Raw genomic sequence first — 15026 nt, 5'->3', positions numbered from 1 at the left:
CTTGCTGTCTCACTGAAAAATTCATTTGTATTTCTGGAACTCGAAGATGCAAGCGCCTCACCAATGAATTGCTGTCGCTTCCCACCTTTACCATCTCCTAGTTCTTTATTCCTGATGTGCTTCCCACTTTGTAGATGCTGCACAACCCGAGTGCGTTGGTGTTTGTCATGAACAGCAATAGAAATATCACACACATCACACCTCAGAACAGATCCATCACTCTGAATGCCGTCACCGCTAAACTGTTTAACAATGTCCTGCAGTTTCCCAACATTTACTTTATGTTTTGGCATGGTGAACAAGCAAATCCGATGCATTGATCAGTCGATCACAGACTGCAGTTACCTTGCTAGCTGAGAGGGGAGAAGAAAACGAAAACAAAACAGCTTTCCTACAACAATTCGTAAACAATGCAGCATAAGACAAAAAGAGCACAACTTCTAGCAATTGTAACGCGTCATTGTTGGCACTGTTTAAAGTCCGCGTGCTTACTACATTAACGTCCAAGAACTGAAGAAAGCCGATTCATTGTTGTGCGGTAAACAAGAATTGCGTGCCAAGAAGCCGTGCCCCGAATGTGGGTTGGGTTAAACAGCGCGCGAGTTGTATTTAAAAAAATGATAAAGATGCAAAAAGGGCGAAAAGGTGCAAAAGGTTCTGAGATTGTGAAAAAGGTGGAAAAGGTTCCAAGATTGTGAAAAAGGTGCAAAAAGGTGCAACCGAAACACCATGAGTAGAGTTCAATACGTGCTTATTTTGGGGATTAGTCACATTTTTACCCATTTTCACACAAAAAAATTTAAGGTGCAGCACCTGAAATTCCTAGCTCTGGTGATAACATTCTGGTCTTGTAACCAAGATGTCCTTTGGGCTTAGGCTCCTTGGGGATTGTAATGCCTTGACCATTACACTGTAATTCTTTGCTAATTAGTTAATATATGGTGTTTCTTCATTTTTTTAATTTTGCAAATATTTATGATGTCATAGACAACTAGTGTCAGATGGACAAATAAACTAACTTTCATGTGCCAGAACCTGGCAACATGTAACAAACTGAGAGATTTATCAACAAGCAAGAAATACCATAGAAATGGGATAATAGCGATAGAAAGATGTCGAGAATAATTGTAATATATGTTTTAAAGTTTATAAATTGCTGTTAAGTGCGTTTTTCCAAAATAAACCTTATAATATGAACAAAGCAAGTAAAAGTTTCTAAAGCATGTTTAAAAGTTATACATTTCAACCCCCCCCCCCCAAATAATTGGCTTCTCCCAAGATTTGATTGAAATAAACACCCATTTAAATGTACTAATGCAAAATCTTTGGATTACGAATTCAAGTTTGAATGTTTCTTCCTCAGCCTCTTCAAAATTCAATTCTTCTTCCATACTTGGACCAGAAGCTATATTCATAAGGGTTCTTCTGACATTTAAGAAATGCACAGACTGTGAGAAGAAAATATATTAAAAAGTGATGGATATTTTGAGGGCTGATAATGTTCTCAAGAAGCAAAACGCTTTCAACCTGTAATAATTAAATAAATAAATCTCCATTTTTGTAACAGGAACTTGGAAATAAAATTAACTAAAGGCTTTGTCTTAATATACGGTGCAAGACTGCCACCTCCCGTCAGAAAAAGGAACTAACATAATCATATGTCTCTAGTTTGCTATGTGTAACATTTGATAGGAAGTAAAATTAATATTTCAACATTTACAGGTACTTGTATTCCTGGCTACCATAGCAGCAGGAGTTACTTCTGAAAGCGCATACGAAGCTAAGGAACATGGAAAACGAGATATTGTGGCTTTTGGCTATGGGTACGGTGGTGAACTTCCGCACACAGTAAATGGATACCTAGGACATGGATACCAAGTACATGGATACCCAATAGTACCACACGCAGCAGTCCCTGTCCAGACAGTCACAATCACCAAACCACTAGCCGTTCCTGTACCTGTAGAGCGACAGGTTCCTGTACCCGTGCCTCATCCGGTGGCTGTTCCGGTGGAACGACACTTTCCTGTACCCGTTCCTCATCCGGTGGCTGTTCCGGTAGAGCGACGGGTTCCTGTACCCGTGCCTCATCCGGTGGCTGTTCCGGTGGAGCGACAGGTCCCTGTACCCGTTCCTCATCCTGTACCGGTTGCCGTCCCAAGGCCATACGCTGTACCCGTCCCTCAGCCGTATCCTGTTGCGGTTCCGAGGCATCTACCGTATCCTGTTGAAAGACCGGTGGCTGTTCCTGTACCGAAGCCTGTAGCTGTTCCCGTTGCGCAACAGTATACCGTCGCTGTGGCTAAACCGTATGCTGTACCCGTAGCACAGCCTGTTGCAGTCTCTAAACCTGTGGCAGTGTCATCTAGCGAGAACGAAATAAAGTACCAAGGCTAGCTCAACCTATGAGCAGTTCAGTAGTAAATATAATACTTTTGTCGTCTTCTACAGTGGCTTACTCATGATGATGGTGGTTCAACCCTTCGTTGGTAAAATATAGCACTATTGAAAATTTTCTTCGTGTGGGTAACGAACCAGCAAGTTTTGATGAGACTTTGCTTCAGTCATTATGGTTACTAAGATTCTATCTCCCATTCTCTCTCTGTTTTGCTATCTCTATATTTCTTCCTGTCTCTTTCTATAGCAACTTTCTCTCCCATCCTGCATTTCTATCATTTAATATTCTGAATTCTTTCTTCCTCTGTTCCTTTATACTTTGTTCCCCTTCTATATCTTTCTACATTTATTTCTTACTTCCTTATTGTCCAAATTCCTCTGCTTCTCTTCTCTTAGTCATTCTGCCTTCCTATCTCTCTCTCCCCTTCTCTCTGTTTCTGTATATATTCATTTTTGCTTTCGTTTTCTATCTCTATTTATTCTCTCTTTCTATTATTCCTGCTCCCTCTTTCCCCTCCTGTTTTTCTATCGCTTTGTATTTAATCTTCTTTGTTCCGTTATTCCTCTGTATTTTGTCCTTCTTTCTCTTTCTAGCTTCCTTAATTATTATTCTTTTCGTCCTACATTCTCTGTTTCTCTTATTTTCTTTCTTTATACAATTGTCTCCATTTCCCTTTGTTCTGCTTATTGCCTCATTAATTCTTTCTATTGTTTCTCCCTCTTTCTCCTATTCTTCTATTGCTTTGTATTTATATTTTTTGTTCTGTTATTCCTTCGTATATCTTTCCTCCTTTCTCTCTTTCTAGCTTTCTTAATTCGTCTTCTTCTTCTCGTCCTACATTTTCTGTTTCTCTCATTTACTTTCCTTTTATAATTCTCTTCCTCTCAATTTCACTTTCATCTATATTTTTACTCTGTTTACTATCTCTTTAATTCTTGCTATTGTTATCCATCCTTCTCCCTTCCCGTTTTGTTTTCTCTTTATTCTCATATTTCCTCCATATTTTCCCCTCTATTCCTTTATATTCTATTTACTCCGTGCCTCTTCTCTCTGTCTTTATATTTCTCTCTATCATTTCCTATCAGTTCTTGTCTCGTTTGTTTTATCTCCTTCCACATCTTTTTACGCGTCTCTTGCTCTACTACGAGCGATTTTGATAATTTCTCATATTCCGCAGGGGTTATATACCCTTGCTCACTTGGGAGCGACGCCACTGTATATGAATGCTACATTGGCATACTGAAGATAATTTGTAGCTTTATTATCTTATGGAATTAGTGCAACATATGGAAATACCTATCTTTTAAAATTTGAACCAGATAAACATTTAGGTATGTTGAAAATATTAGCCCAATACTTCCCCATAATTTCAGTTTCTTCCTGTTCTCAAAATTTGCCAATTATCACTCGCATACTACAAACTAATTCGTATGCATTATCAGTATTATCTTATTCTAATATTACTGTAGTCAGCTTTATTTTTCAAAAAATATCTATGTTGTTGATCAAGATTTTATTGTTCCATGTTCTTATTTGACTTGACTTGAATTGTTGTTGTTAAGTTCACTTTATGCACAGAAAGGCTAATCGGGACTGGACCTACAGTTTAAAGTAGGATCCGAACCACTATGTGCCTCCACCGGGTTCCATGTTCTTATTGTTTGTGTTTATGATTACATAATTTCATATTCCGCCTAGCGATGGGCTATGTATTTTCTATTTCTTCGAATGGATACAGTCTTATATCCTATTCTGATTAATTATTGATACTTCATATTTCTTTATTTTCAGTTGCAACACTCTTCGGAAAAAAGAACACGTACTTGTAAATCACTATCAAGGACATGATTTATTAAACTAATTTTGTACATGTATTTATTTTTTATTAAGTAAATTGAATAAATCTTCAATGTGTTTTATTATTACACAAATTGAGGGAAGTAAACAGAATAAGTAAATCGCTCAATCTAGTGGTCAGATTTCTCTATAATTTAATAGTTACCTTTCATAGTGGATTATTGCTTACAAACATTTATTTTCACTGGGAATGCTCTCTGTTGATAATTGAGTAACTTAACTATGATATCATATTTTTCCTTTTGATATTTTACGTTCTATTTCTACATTTTGCGTTGATCGCGACTGTGAAGATGAATCCGCAACAGATGAAATGAATGATGAGACAAACTAGATATATTGGCCAGGGTTCGAACCTGGGACGTCCGGCTTAGTATTGAGTGATTATAACCACTCCACCTTGGAGATCGGCTCAGTTAAGTTCAATATACGTGGGTTGGGAATTTAATAGTGAAAACTATTTATTCCCAAATGATACAAAAGAGTGTGAAACTTTCGCAGCCCTCCGATGTAGTCACCAGCATTGCGTAAAACCCGTTGCCAGAGATGTGAAGCGGTCTATTGCCTGAATAATCTCTGGAATAGTTCGGAAGCTTCATCTTAGGGATCACATGAAAGTCACAGAGGTTGCCAGAGCATCTGTTAGCCTCATCGAACTAACAAATCAGCCGCAGGTTGCGCTACATGCGCCCGAGCATTGTCCTGTGAAATGACGGGAGGATTCAGCAGAAAGTGTCCCTTCTTCTGTTGCAAAGCAGGTCCCAGGTCATGTTCCAAAAATGAAGAGTAAAACTGCGCATGGCGGCACGGCGAGAATCACCAGAACTTTCACATTAGTAGGTTTCTGACTACAAAATTTTGGACCGCCAAATCTAACGATACTCTATTCCTCTCGTCACTGCGCATGCGCCTAGTGATGGAAGGAAGAGTCCATTTACTGGGAGGTAGCTTAGGTATCAAACTAACATGTGGTATAAGTTAGAAGCACCGGTTCCGTTTCATGAAGTATATACAGCAGTGTTGTCACTATTAAATTTCCAACTCACGTATGTACAAGATTATCATTAACTTTTTTCCTGTTGTAGGCTACTAATAAGCCAATATTAATGCAAGTGCAAATGGTAATATACAACACAAGAGATGTCGCCACTGTGCTGTATTCTATCATGAGCACATAACAAGATTGCATGGAATTTAGAGTTCTTTTTGCTAAGAAAGTTTTTCAGCATGTTAAATACGATATACAGACCATTATGTCTTAAGCAAAAAATCATGCAGAATAAAAGTATTGTTAGTAGAAACTGTCGCCTGTCATATTTAAGTTGAACAGGAAAACAGGAAATTACAATATGCAAGGAAGGGAGAGTTGAATAATATATTTCCTGCGTACTGAAGTCCCCGCTGCGAACATTTATTGCTGTACTGAAGTCCCCGCTGTGAGTTGGAGGCAAGGAAGTTGCGCAAAACTTGCGGACAACTAATAAGTTATGAACTTCCTGGTTATTTATTACTCTTGGTAATCGAGATTATGTTACCACTCTTGTTTGAGTGTTGCTTTCTCTGTCAATAAAATTATGCAAAGCCATTTCAATGTTGTTGTTTTTTTTTCAAAATTTCATTTAGAGCTTTACTCTAGGATCTAGCAATGACACAGAAAGCTATTAGGGAACTTTTGTTATGAGAGTAAATTTGAATCTTTGTCATAACTGTCACACCTTTTTTTTTTGCCAATTTTTGTTGAAAATCAATAGATGTCACTCACTGTTTAAGGTGTGGAAACTTTTCACCTTAACGATTGATTGATTGGTTTGTTATTTTCAATCCACTTTATGCACAGTAAGGCTAATTGGGACTGGACATACAGTTTAAAGTGGGATCCATGTGCCTCCATCGGGAATCGAACTCGGGACACCTTCACCTTAAAGAGAAACTTTATTAAATAAATATATAATTAAATAATAAAATTCATACTGATTAGTTCAATCGTTAAAAGTTGTTGAAAGAATGTTGTTCCGCTCGTTACAATCATTAACGATATGTTTTCTTTAAAACATTAGTGAAAATATTAATTTCAGGAAATAATTAAGAAAGGAAGTAGTACAATTTTTAGTTTAAGTTAGAAATAGAAATTCAACGAATGTGAATTTTACTGATGAATTCGAGGTACAATTTCTGATCTAAAGAACAACACTATATATTTGACAAGACGATACCATGTCCACAAAATAATTTGGTGTGTCATACATCGCGGCCTGAAAAAGTTTCTCTACACAGACCAGGGGCGTCGCCAGCGGGAAAGTGAAGGTGGGCAATATCCTACCGTGAAATAGTGTCAGCCCACCCAAATTGCCCTCATGGGAAATTTACAGAATGATTTATAGCAAAGCAAGAATCACAAACTAAAAAAGAGAAGTTTATTAGACAGAAAAAGGGAAAATGGAACGCTGTAAATGATAACCATAAATAGTAAGAAAGTGAAAGACATAGGAACTGTGAATGAAGGAAAGCAAGAAGGAAAGAAATGAAAAATAGAGGAAAAGGGAAGAAAGAAAATAATAGAAAAAGAAAGGAAAGAACGAAAAAGAAATGTAGGGGAAGAAGTGAGAGAAAATATAGAAAGAGAAGAAATTAAAAGGAAAACTAGAGATAGAATGAAAGATGGAAAAAAGAAAATAGAGAAACTGAGACAAGAAAGTAAAAGTAGAGGAAGAGGGGAAGAAAGAAAGATAAAATAGAGTAAGATTAAAAGGAAGAAAATAATAGGAAGAAGGAAAGAAAGAAAAAGAATAAAGAGGACTAAGAAAAGAAATAAAAGAATAAAGAGGAAGAGAGGGAATAAAGAAATGTGAAAATAGAGGAGGAGGGGAAGAAAGAAATAAAAAATAGAAGAAGAAAGGTAGGAATGAAGAGAAACAAAGAGGAAGAAGGAATGAAAAATAGAGAAGAAATATGAAAGAAAACGAGAATTAATGAAAGGTAGAAAAATAAAAGAGAACGAAAGTTAAGAAATTAGAGAAAGAAGAAAAAGAAAAAGAAAATAGATAAAGATGGGAAGAAGGAAAGAGAAAACAACAGGGAAATGAGGAATACAATACAGGAAGAAAGAAAAAGATAATGGGATCAAAGAAAAATATGTATAAACAGAAAAAGAAGAAAAGATAAAGAAAAGGAGAAAAGAAACAGAGAGAAACTTAGGAAGGAATAAGATAGAAGAAGACATGGAGAATCTTTGCAGCACAGCAGAGAACACAAGAAAACATTGCGTCTAGCCTTGAGCACCCAACACACTCTGGCAGTGCCTATTGTACAGACTATAGATTATGAAGATGTCTTTGGCTGTCAACACCGTGACCTTTTTCGATATATATAAATATCCTAACGGTACCAGTGCAGAAATATTCACGAAATATACAGTGGTAATCCAGAAATACTACTTTATTACTCGGAATGTTAATTTCTAGTTACACGTCGCCAAAGGCTACAATGCGGAGGTCTGTATCATGAAATTAATTAACATTTCCTGCCAATCGGGCGTTGAATTTCTACTCCTCAAGCTAGTTAATGCGTTTATGATTGACAGAGCGGGGAATGCGGTGCGAGGAGAAAGCTACAGGGGAAAGAACATCCTGTGTGAGATGTTACGTGCTTCCTTTGCAGCCTGGAGCATCTCTTATCTCAGCGAATTTATTACGCGAGATCCTGCCGGCAGATTGCGCAACAGTTCCCTCAGAGAAAAACAATGTGTCCATGATTCTTTCTTGAAACAACTGAAGCCGAACTGGCCAAATTAAATGTAATGTATTAAATGCATGAAAGTAGGGAAACATCAGAATACTTTGAGTCAGAATTTGTGAATCGTTATAGCATTTTTCTAGCTTCTTTTGATATATTTCTCGATATTGTTTTATATTAACAAAACCATAAGACCAACATCGTCATAAAACATTCTTCTTCCATTCCATTGATTTATTTCATAATATTTCACTACATTTCAAACAAGTCATTTTTGAACACAATTGTGGAATTTTTAAAAGCACTTTTTCAGCTGTACAGGTTGCAAAACTGCAACCCTTTAAAGAAAGGTTTGATTAATAAGGGTAGTTTTGAGCGGGTGGAGTGGGGTGATAACCCTTTCTTTACCTGGGGGGCGAGGGCTCGGAATGAGCAAAATGAAAAATTATAATATCCCGTGAAAATATTCCCAGTATTGGTACCCTATTAAATTAACAGTTTGTATGCAAGGGAAGTGATTTAGTTAAAATTGTTTGAACTTGTATGACGTAATAATTAAAATCGATATATTTAAAGTGACCGTTGTGTTACAACCGAGCAAGGAAGATAACAGTGTGTTTACAATAGGTTTGGCAACATCGGGTGTTTCCGCTTCTCGTTTGTGTTTGTTCGTGTGTTTCCGTGCTGCATTCGGCACCTTGTGACACGGATGTAAACGATGTTAGCCGAACACAATTGATCTGATCGGCAGTTCCAAATGCAAACCTTTCTATAAGAATGAAATCAACATAATTACTACTAGACAGTTATTTTAAATAATTTGTTGATAATAATGATTTGATATAAAAAGTGTCAAGTAAATGCAGGAACGTTTTGCAAATCGGAAAAGGGTTAACAGCTGAAATTCAGCATTTTTATGAGAAGATTATCAAGGGATAGATTCAATATAAGCATAAAAGATATTCCTGATTTGAAACATATATGGACTCTAGGTCCACCAAAATTGGTAGTATGAAAACATTATACATACTGAAAACGTTTATCTTGGTCTCATGGGCGTAACTTTGGTCCTAATTTAGGGGGGGAGGTAGGAGAAAGAGGGCAAGCTTATTTGGTAAATAACTGTTAAATTTGTGAAATCCAAATATTACTCTATCGCTATGCTCCTGGGATCCAAAGAGGTTAACAAAAGTCTCACTAACTTGTAAATTTTAATAAATCTGAAAAGAACTTGAATGACGTAATAATTATACTCGATATAATTAAAGTGAACGTTATTTTACAACCGTGCGAGGAAGCTAGAAATGTGTTTACAATAGATTTTGGCAACATCTGGTGTCTCCGACTCTCGTTTGTTTGTTCGTGTGTTTCCGTGTTGCATTCGGCACCTTCTAACATGTATGTAAATGATGTTAGTCGAACACAATTGATCTGATCGCTGATTTGTTACTTTCCCAACGGCAGTTGAAAAAAGCGGACCCGTTATCGATATGAACTATTTTCAAAATAAAGATACGAGTGATACATGGATGATGTGTCATGAGTTGCTAAAGCAGCAAAACCACATTTTTAGTTTTATTAACACAATTGATTATTTCCTCGTATAATTGATCACATTGGAAGTTTGTGGACATCACATCACACAAAATGTAACTCATGCTGCCATCGGCGTAACTTAGTGCCTATTGAGGGAAGGGGTTGTTGAACTGAACTTGGGGATTAACTTTGTGGGGGTGCAGAATCGGCAAAATCACAAATATTACTCTTTATTGCTTTTCTCCTGAGGTCCCAGGTCAACAAAAGTACTCCTAACTTGTAAATTCCAATAAACCGGGGGGAGGGGCAAGTGCACCCACTTTTCCCCGCCAAGTTACGCCTATACAGGCTCCTTTTCCAATTTAAAGGAAAGGTTTGATTCTAACTTGGTCTTAGTTTGCTTCATTCTACATTACATTGTACCACCAAGGGTGCGGTGACTTCCGAGTCACCCTGTAGTTTGCAAAAACTACGTTTGTTACGTGCGCAAGCCGAAAATCTTATTTCATCGTCTCCATTAGCATCATTTACGTGGACGTGCAAAAGTAAAAGTTCACGGCCTAGAAGGAAAACGGTTTTTCCTTCAAATCGTCCCAAATAACCCATTTTCTTCATTGACACACCTTAAAAAAAAAGTTATTCGATCTCCTTCCACGTTCGTCTGTGTGACAGTGCATCAATTGAGACGAAATGGCAGTCATTTGGAACGCGTGACTCGGCCAGTCACGATATTACGTAATATTATTTCACGATCTGGGCAGATTGGAGCAGATTAGTTCCGCTAGCCCTTTTGGAAATATGAATGTGCGGGGGAGGGGAGCCTGCCCCCCTTCTCCCTCCGCTCTAACGAGCATATCTAACGTAGGTCGTTTATGTTTGGACAGAAAGTCGATTTGCACTGGTACCGGGTAGTACAAAGGTTGCGCCTTGTGGAAATAACCGTGAAATAAGCTTAACCTCAAACAACCATTCGACTAGAAAGTTAAGTGATGCAGGCTCGACCAGGACTCGTACCCGGCTCTCTGGCATGCCGTGGTATTACTCTACCAACTAAGCCAGCCATAGTGTCGTCAACTGATTTCTCGTTTCCGTTGTTTTGGACGTGGTGGAGTTGTCAGGAGACGATATCCTGGAATTACAACACAACAAGAATGTGTATTTGGTGCCCCAGAACAAGATGCAAACTACCTTTTCTTCCAGTGCCCTGTCTATTACAGGGAAAAAAACCTTTATAACAGCCTTTTGAAATTGACTATCCCCTTCCCCACATCCATTCCAGCTCTTCTACATGACCCTACACCCTCCATCATGTGGATATTTTATGGGTATGCTCGAAGATATCAAATCACGATATAAGTTTAAAAAGAAAAACCAACAGACAACAACCAAACCACAAAAATGCAGTTTTACCAACCGGACATAGTGCTCTCCAATATTATTTCTTCCACAGTGCAGTCAGTTGGTGCATAGTGTTACAACAAATTTTCAGTACAGACAATCAGACCAGTTGGCCAAAATCAACATAAGGTTGATTGGGCCAGAAGAAAGAAGAAAAACGATATCCTGGAGGGGTCAAGGGGGACTTCCCCCACCAACATTTTTGTACTAACTGCATCCCCATTAGAAATTTTCTGGGGAGAGAGTTTTGTTATATCAAGGAAGATAAACAATTGACTTCAAATGCACTTTACTAAGTATAACATCGAAAACACACAAAAGATCGAAGGATATTGTCTGTCTGTTGCCCCCTCTCTCTGTCTCCTTCAAATGACTATTACCACACCACAGATCTACACAATGAAGAACATATTCACAATACAAGTAAAACAAGCAGGCAATAGCAAGCAAAAACTAAACAAAAGCTTATACACAATAAAAGCATTTTAACTATTTTGTAACTTATTGCCATTTTTTACTAGATGGTAAAGGAACTTATTTTGTTACTTATTAAATATCTAATACACACACACCCATAACCACATACAAATATTAAATTAATTCCTTTACTTATGTGTAGTAACATAATAAATGTGGATGTTATAAAATATTTCTCTCACACACACACACACACACGCACGCATATTCATTTGAGTGTGTGTGCAAATTAATATCTTCCTCCTCCCACAAGTTTCAATCATTTCGCACCCTGCTGTCAGTGTCACTGAACACTGGTGTCCAGGTCCGTATATGGCGAGGGGCCAATGGGGATACCACCCTGGAACAGTGAAATATTTAAATTATGTAAGCCTATAAAAACCTTCGAGAAAAACATTAGTGATTTTTTAGACTGTGTCTAAATTTCGATTTCGCCCTTGGGTGGAAAGAAGCAGTGTTTGGAAGTTTGCCTGCAAGTCTACGATGCTGTTATGCTGTTGATGTTCTGATCCAATACACCTCCTTCCCGCTTTCCTCTGCTGATGACGTCGACAGTCCTTTCTCTCTCTCCCAGCGCTGACAAGAGACCTCCTTATGGAAGATTGGTAACACCAGGTTCTATGACCAGTGGAGGAACATAGTCTTCGGAGCCATCTTTAAACTGTAGGCCCAGTTCCCATTAGCCTATCTGTGGACTTAAAACTACTTTGACTTTGGCCTTTTAAACCGGGACCCTTTGATTCTAAGGTGATGATGTTGGATTTGTCACACCACTCCAAACACACCAGGCAATTTTCTCAATGAAATAATATCCTACGTTCACATTAATTCTCGGGATTCCATCCTAAAAAAGGAGTTACACTGTTACAAGTTGCCGTAAAATTATTTATTTATTGAACTTAACAGGTACATGTCTAATTACAGAGCCCATATAAAGAATACATAGTGAATACAGTTACATATATATATATATATATATATATATATATATATATATATATATATATATATATAAATGTTTACTACCCTTCGGACACCTATAACTTCTGAGTTTCGCGGATCATTTTTTAACGTGTATTCACGTTTTTTTTATCAATTTTTTTTTAAGAAAAGTGTTTTTGTACTGAAGAACGTACGTTTCTGCAAATGGTTTGTGGGGCTATGTGTCAATGGTTCGTGGGGCTATGCGAGAATGGTGTGTGGGGCTACGCATATTTTTTTCGAAACCAATTTTTAACTATTGTAACCTATTGTGACCCTACCTAACCTAACCTTACCGGAAATGGTTCGTGGGGCTATGCGTCAATGGTTGAATTTCCGCTATGAAACATTCCCACATCACACAAAACACCTTCCAGATGTTAGACAATACTACAGGAACTTATTACGGTAAGTAGTTTCTTCTGTAGAAATGAAGAAATCTGTCCGAAGGATAGAAAACTAGTACCAAAAATATATATTTAAATTATTTATTATATATATATATATATATATATATACTTTATCACACCATTTCATTAGGAATTTATGTGTTTAAGCTTAAGCCATTGTGTTAATAGTGGCTTTACTGAGGTCCCTTAGGTTCATAGAAAAGATGTCAATGGTGTTATTCTTAATTTGCAATGGATTGTAACTGGTGCACATACTCCACAATGGAGATTTCTTTTCAATTTCCGATCTACCCTTCTTTATAAGAAAATCTTCATTCTTGTGTCTAGTTTTCGACGACAGGATTCGAAAATTGATCTGGCAGAGTAGATGTTCAGCATATATTTCGTGATTTAACAATTTCCACGAGAATACTATTTCATGTAACGTTCTTCTGTGACACAGCTTTGTAAACCGACATTCATATATTAGGTTGTCGTAGTGTTCAAATGCGGGATAAATTTTCTGAAATCTTGATTAGACTCTTTCAATTCCTTCACTGTACTTTGCTGTGTCTGTATTCCAAATAGCAGATGCATATTTGGTCTCACATATGAATAATACAAAACTATTATTGTCTCAATACTCTCGAAATTATTTCCTTTTTCTAAGAATAAACCCAAGGTTTTTGAACACATCACTAATTATTTGTTCTGTGTGTTTATTAAAAGTAAGATTTGAATCAATAACCCCTAAATCCTTGACTGTAAAATTTATGACAATATTCCACCGTTAAAATTTAACAGTCTCACCGTTAATTTACCAAAATGGGACACAACCATTTTTTACGTCCTCTCCATTGTGAGCTTATAATAAGAAGTAAAGATGGCGTTGCTAGTCCTTGGGAATATTAAGTACAGATACACTCTTATATATGTCACATTGTATAGTTTTATAGTAGAGCATTATGACTTAAAAGAAAACTTTTAAATTTGAACTTGAACATTTTAGTGGCCGCGGTGGCTCAGTCGTCAGGGTTCCGTGGAAGCCTTCAGAGAGAGCGGACGCGGAAACTAGTTGCTCCGTGAAGGTCAGTGAAAAGTTGCCTTCAGGAAACAACGAGCGGGAGTGCCGTGTGCGTGTTGCTTGTGGCGTTTGGTGCAGTTGGCTGGCGAGTAAGTAGAATTGGAAAAGTACTTTAGAATAGTAAAAAAATGAATATTATTAGACAAAATACCATCCAGATACGTTTTCCGTTCGGGGCACCGAGGCCGTCGGCGCGAGAAATTCATGACTTTATTCATGGACAATTTCAACTCCACGTAGATGAGATCTTGGGAATACAAATACCTACGCATTTTCGATGTGTTTTCGTAAAATGTATCAGAGAAGTTATAATGACGCGAATATTAGAGAAATGTGGTCCGGAAACAAACTTTTGTTATGATAATGGTGAAACTGTAAAAGTGCTTTTGAGTGATGCGGGGAGGGAAAGAAAAGCGGTAAGAGTGTTCAACTTACCACTAGAACTAGATGATGACTGTGTGAAAGAAAAAATGACGGAATTTGGGAAGGTGGAATGTATAGACAAAGAAACGTGGTCTGAAAACTTTAAATATCAAGTTTACAACGGGGTGAGAATAGTGAAAATGGAACTGAAAAAACCGATTCCGTCGTTCATTACAGTAAAATCTCATCAATGCCATGTGATATACGACGGACAGCCGAGAACGTGCAGGGTGTGTGGAAAAGAAGGACACGATAGCTGGCAATGTGATAGTCGTCAGATAACAACGCTTCGTGTGAATAAAAACCGAGAGAGAAATTATAGTGATATAGTAGTGGAAAGGGGGAGTTCCTCGAACGTGAAAAATCAGTTCCAACCAGATAATAATCAAAACAGGTCGGAATGTCTACAAAATGTGATAAAAGAACAAATGAAAGATAAGGGGATAAAGAATGTGCCAAGTGACACCCGCCCGGTGGAAATGTTCCCACCGGTAAATACGGAGACCACAAAGGAAGAACACAACCAGAAAATATTACCGATGGACACAAAACAACCGGGAACTTCCCACCTAGACAAACAAGAGGAAAAAGGAAGTCAAGAAATGCAGGATGACCAGATGCAGGACGAAGGAAACTCAGTTGATCTTCCTCCCATCCCAGCTGCAAAGGACAACGTCCCAAAAGAGGAGGACAAGGGACCATCAAAAGACTGTGAGCTGGAAAGTGAATTGAATACAGAAGAAGAAAGTGA

At 37.6% G+C, this 15026-nt stretch overlaps 1 protein-coding gene across 1 annotated transcript in view; it reads left to right on the top strand.

Annotated features, from left to right (window-relative positions):
- The window catches only part of LOC145980858 (uncharacterized), a 93667-nt gene extending 91255 nt beyond the window's left edge, over positions 1 to 2412 (top strand). Inside the window, exon 6 of the mRNA XM_083113941.1 lies at positions 1723 to 2412. Coding sequence (XP_082970067.1) covers positions 1723 to 2397 — 675 coding nt within the window. The 3' untranslated portion in view covers positions 2398 to 2412. The remainder of the gene's footprint in view (positions 1 to 1722) is intronic.
- Positions 2413 to 15026: the final 12614 nt, after the last annotated feature.

Source organism: Lepisma saccharinum, chromosome 28, assembly GCF_977018435.1.
Source record: "Lepisma saccharinum chromosome 28, izLepSacc3.1, whole genome shotgun sequence".
Classification (NCBI taxonomy): Eukaryota; Metazoa; Arthropoda; class Insecta; order Zygentoma; family Lepismatidae; genus Lepisma; species Lepisma saccharinum.
This window is presented reverse-complemented; position numbering and strand designations above follow the sequence as displayed.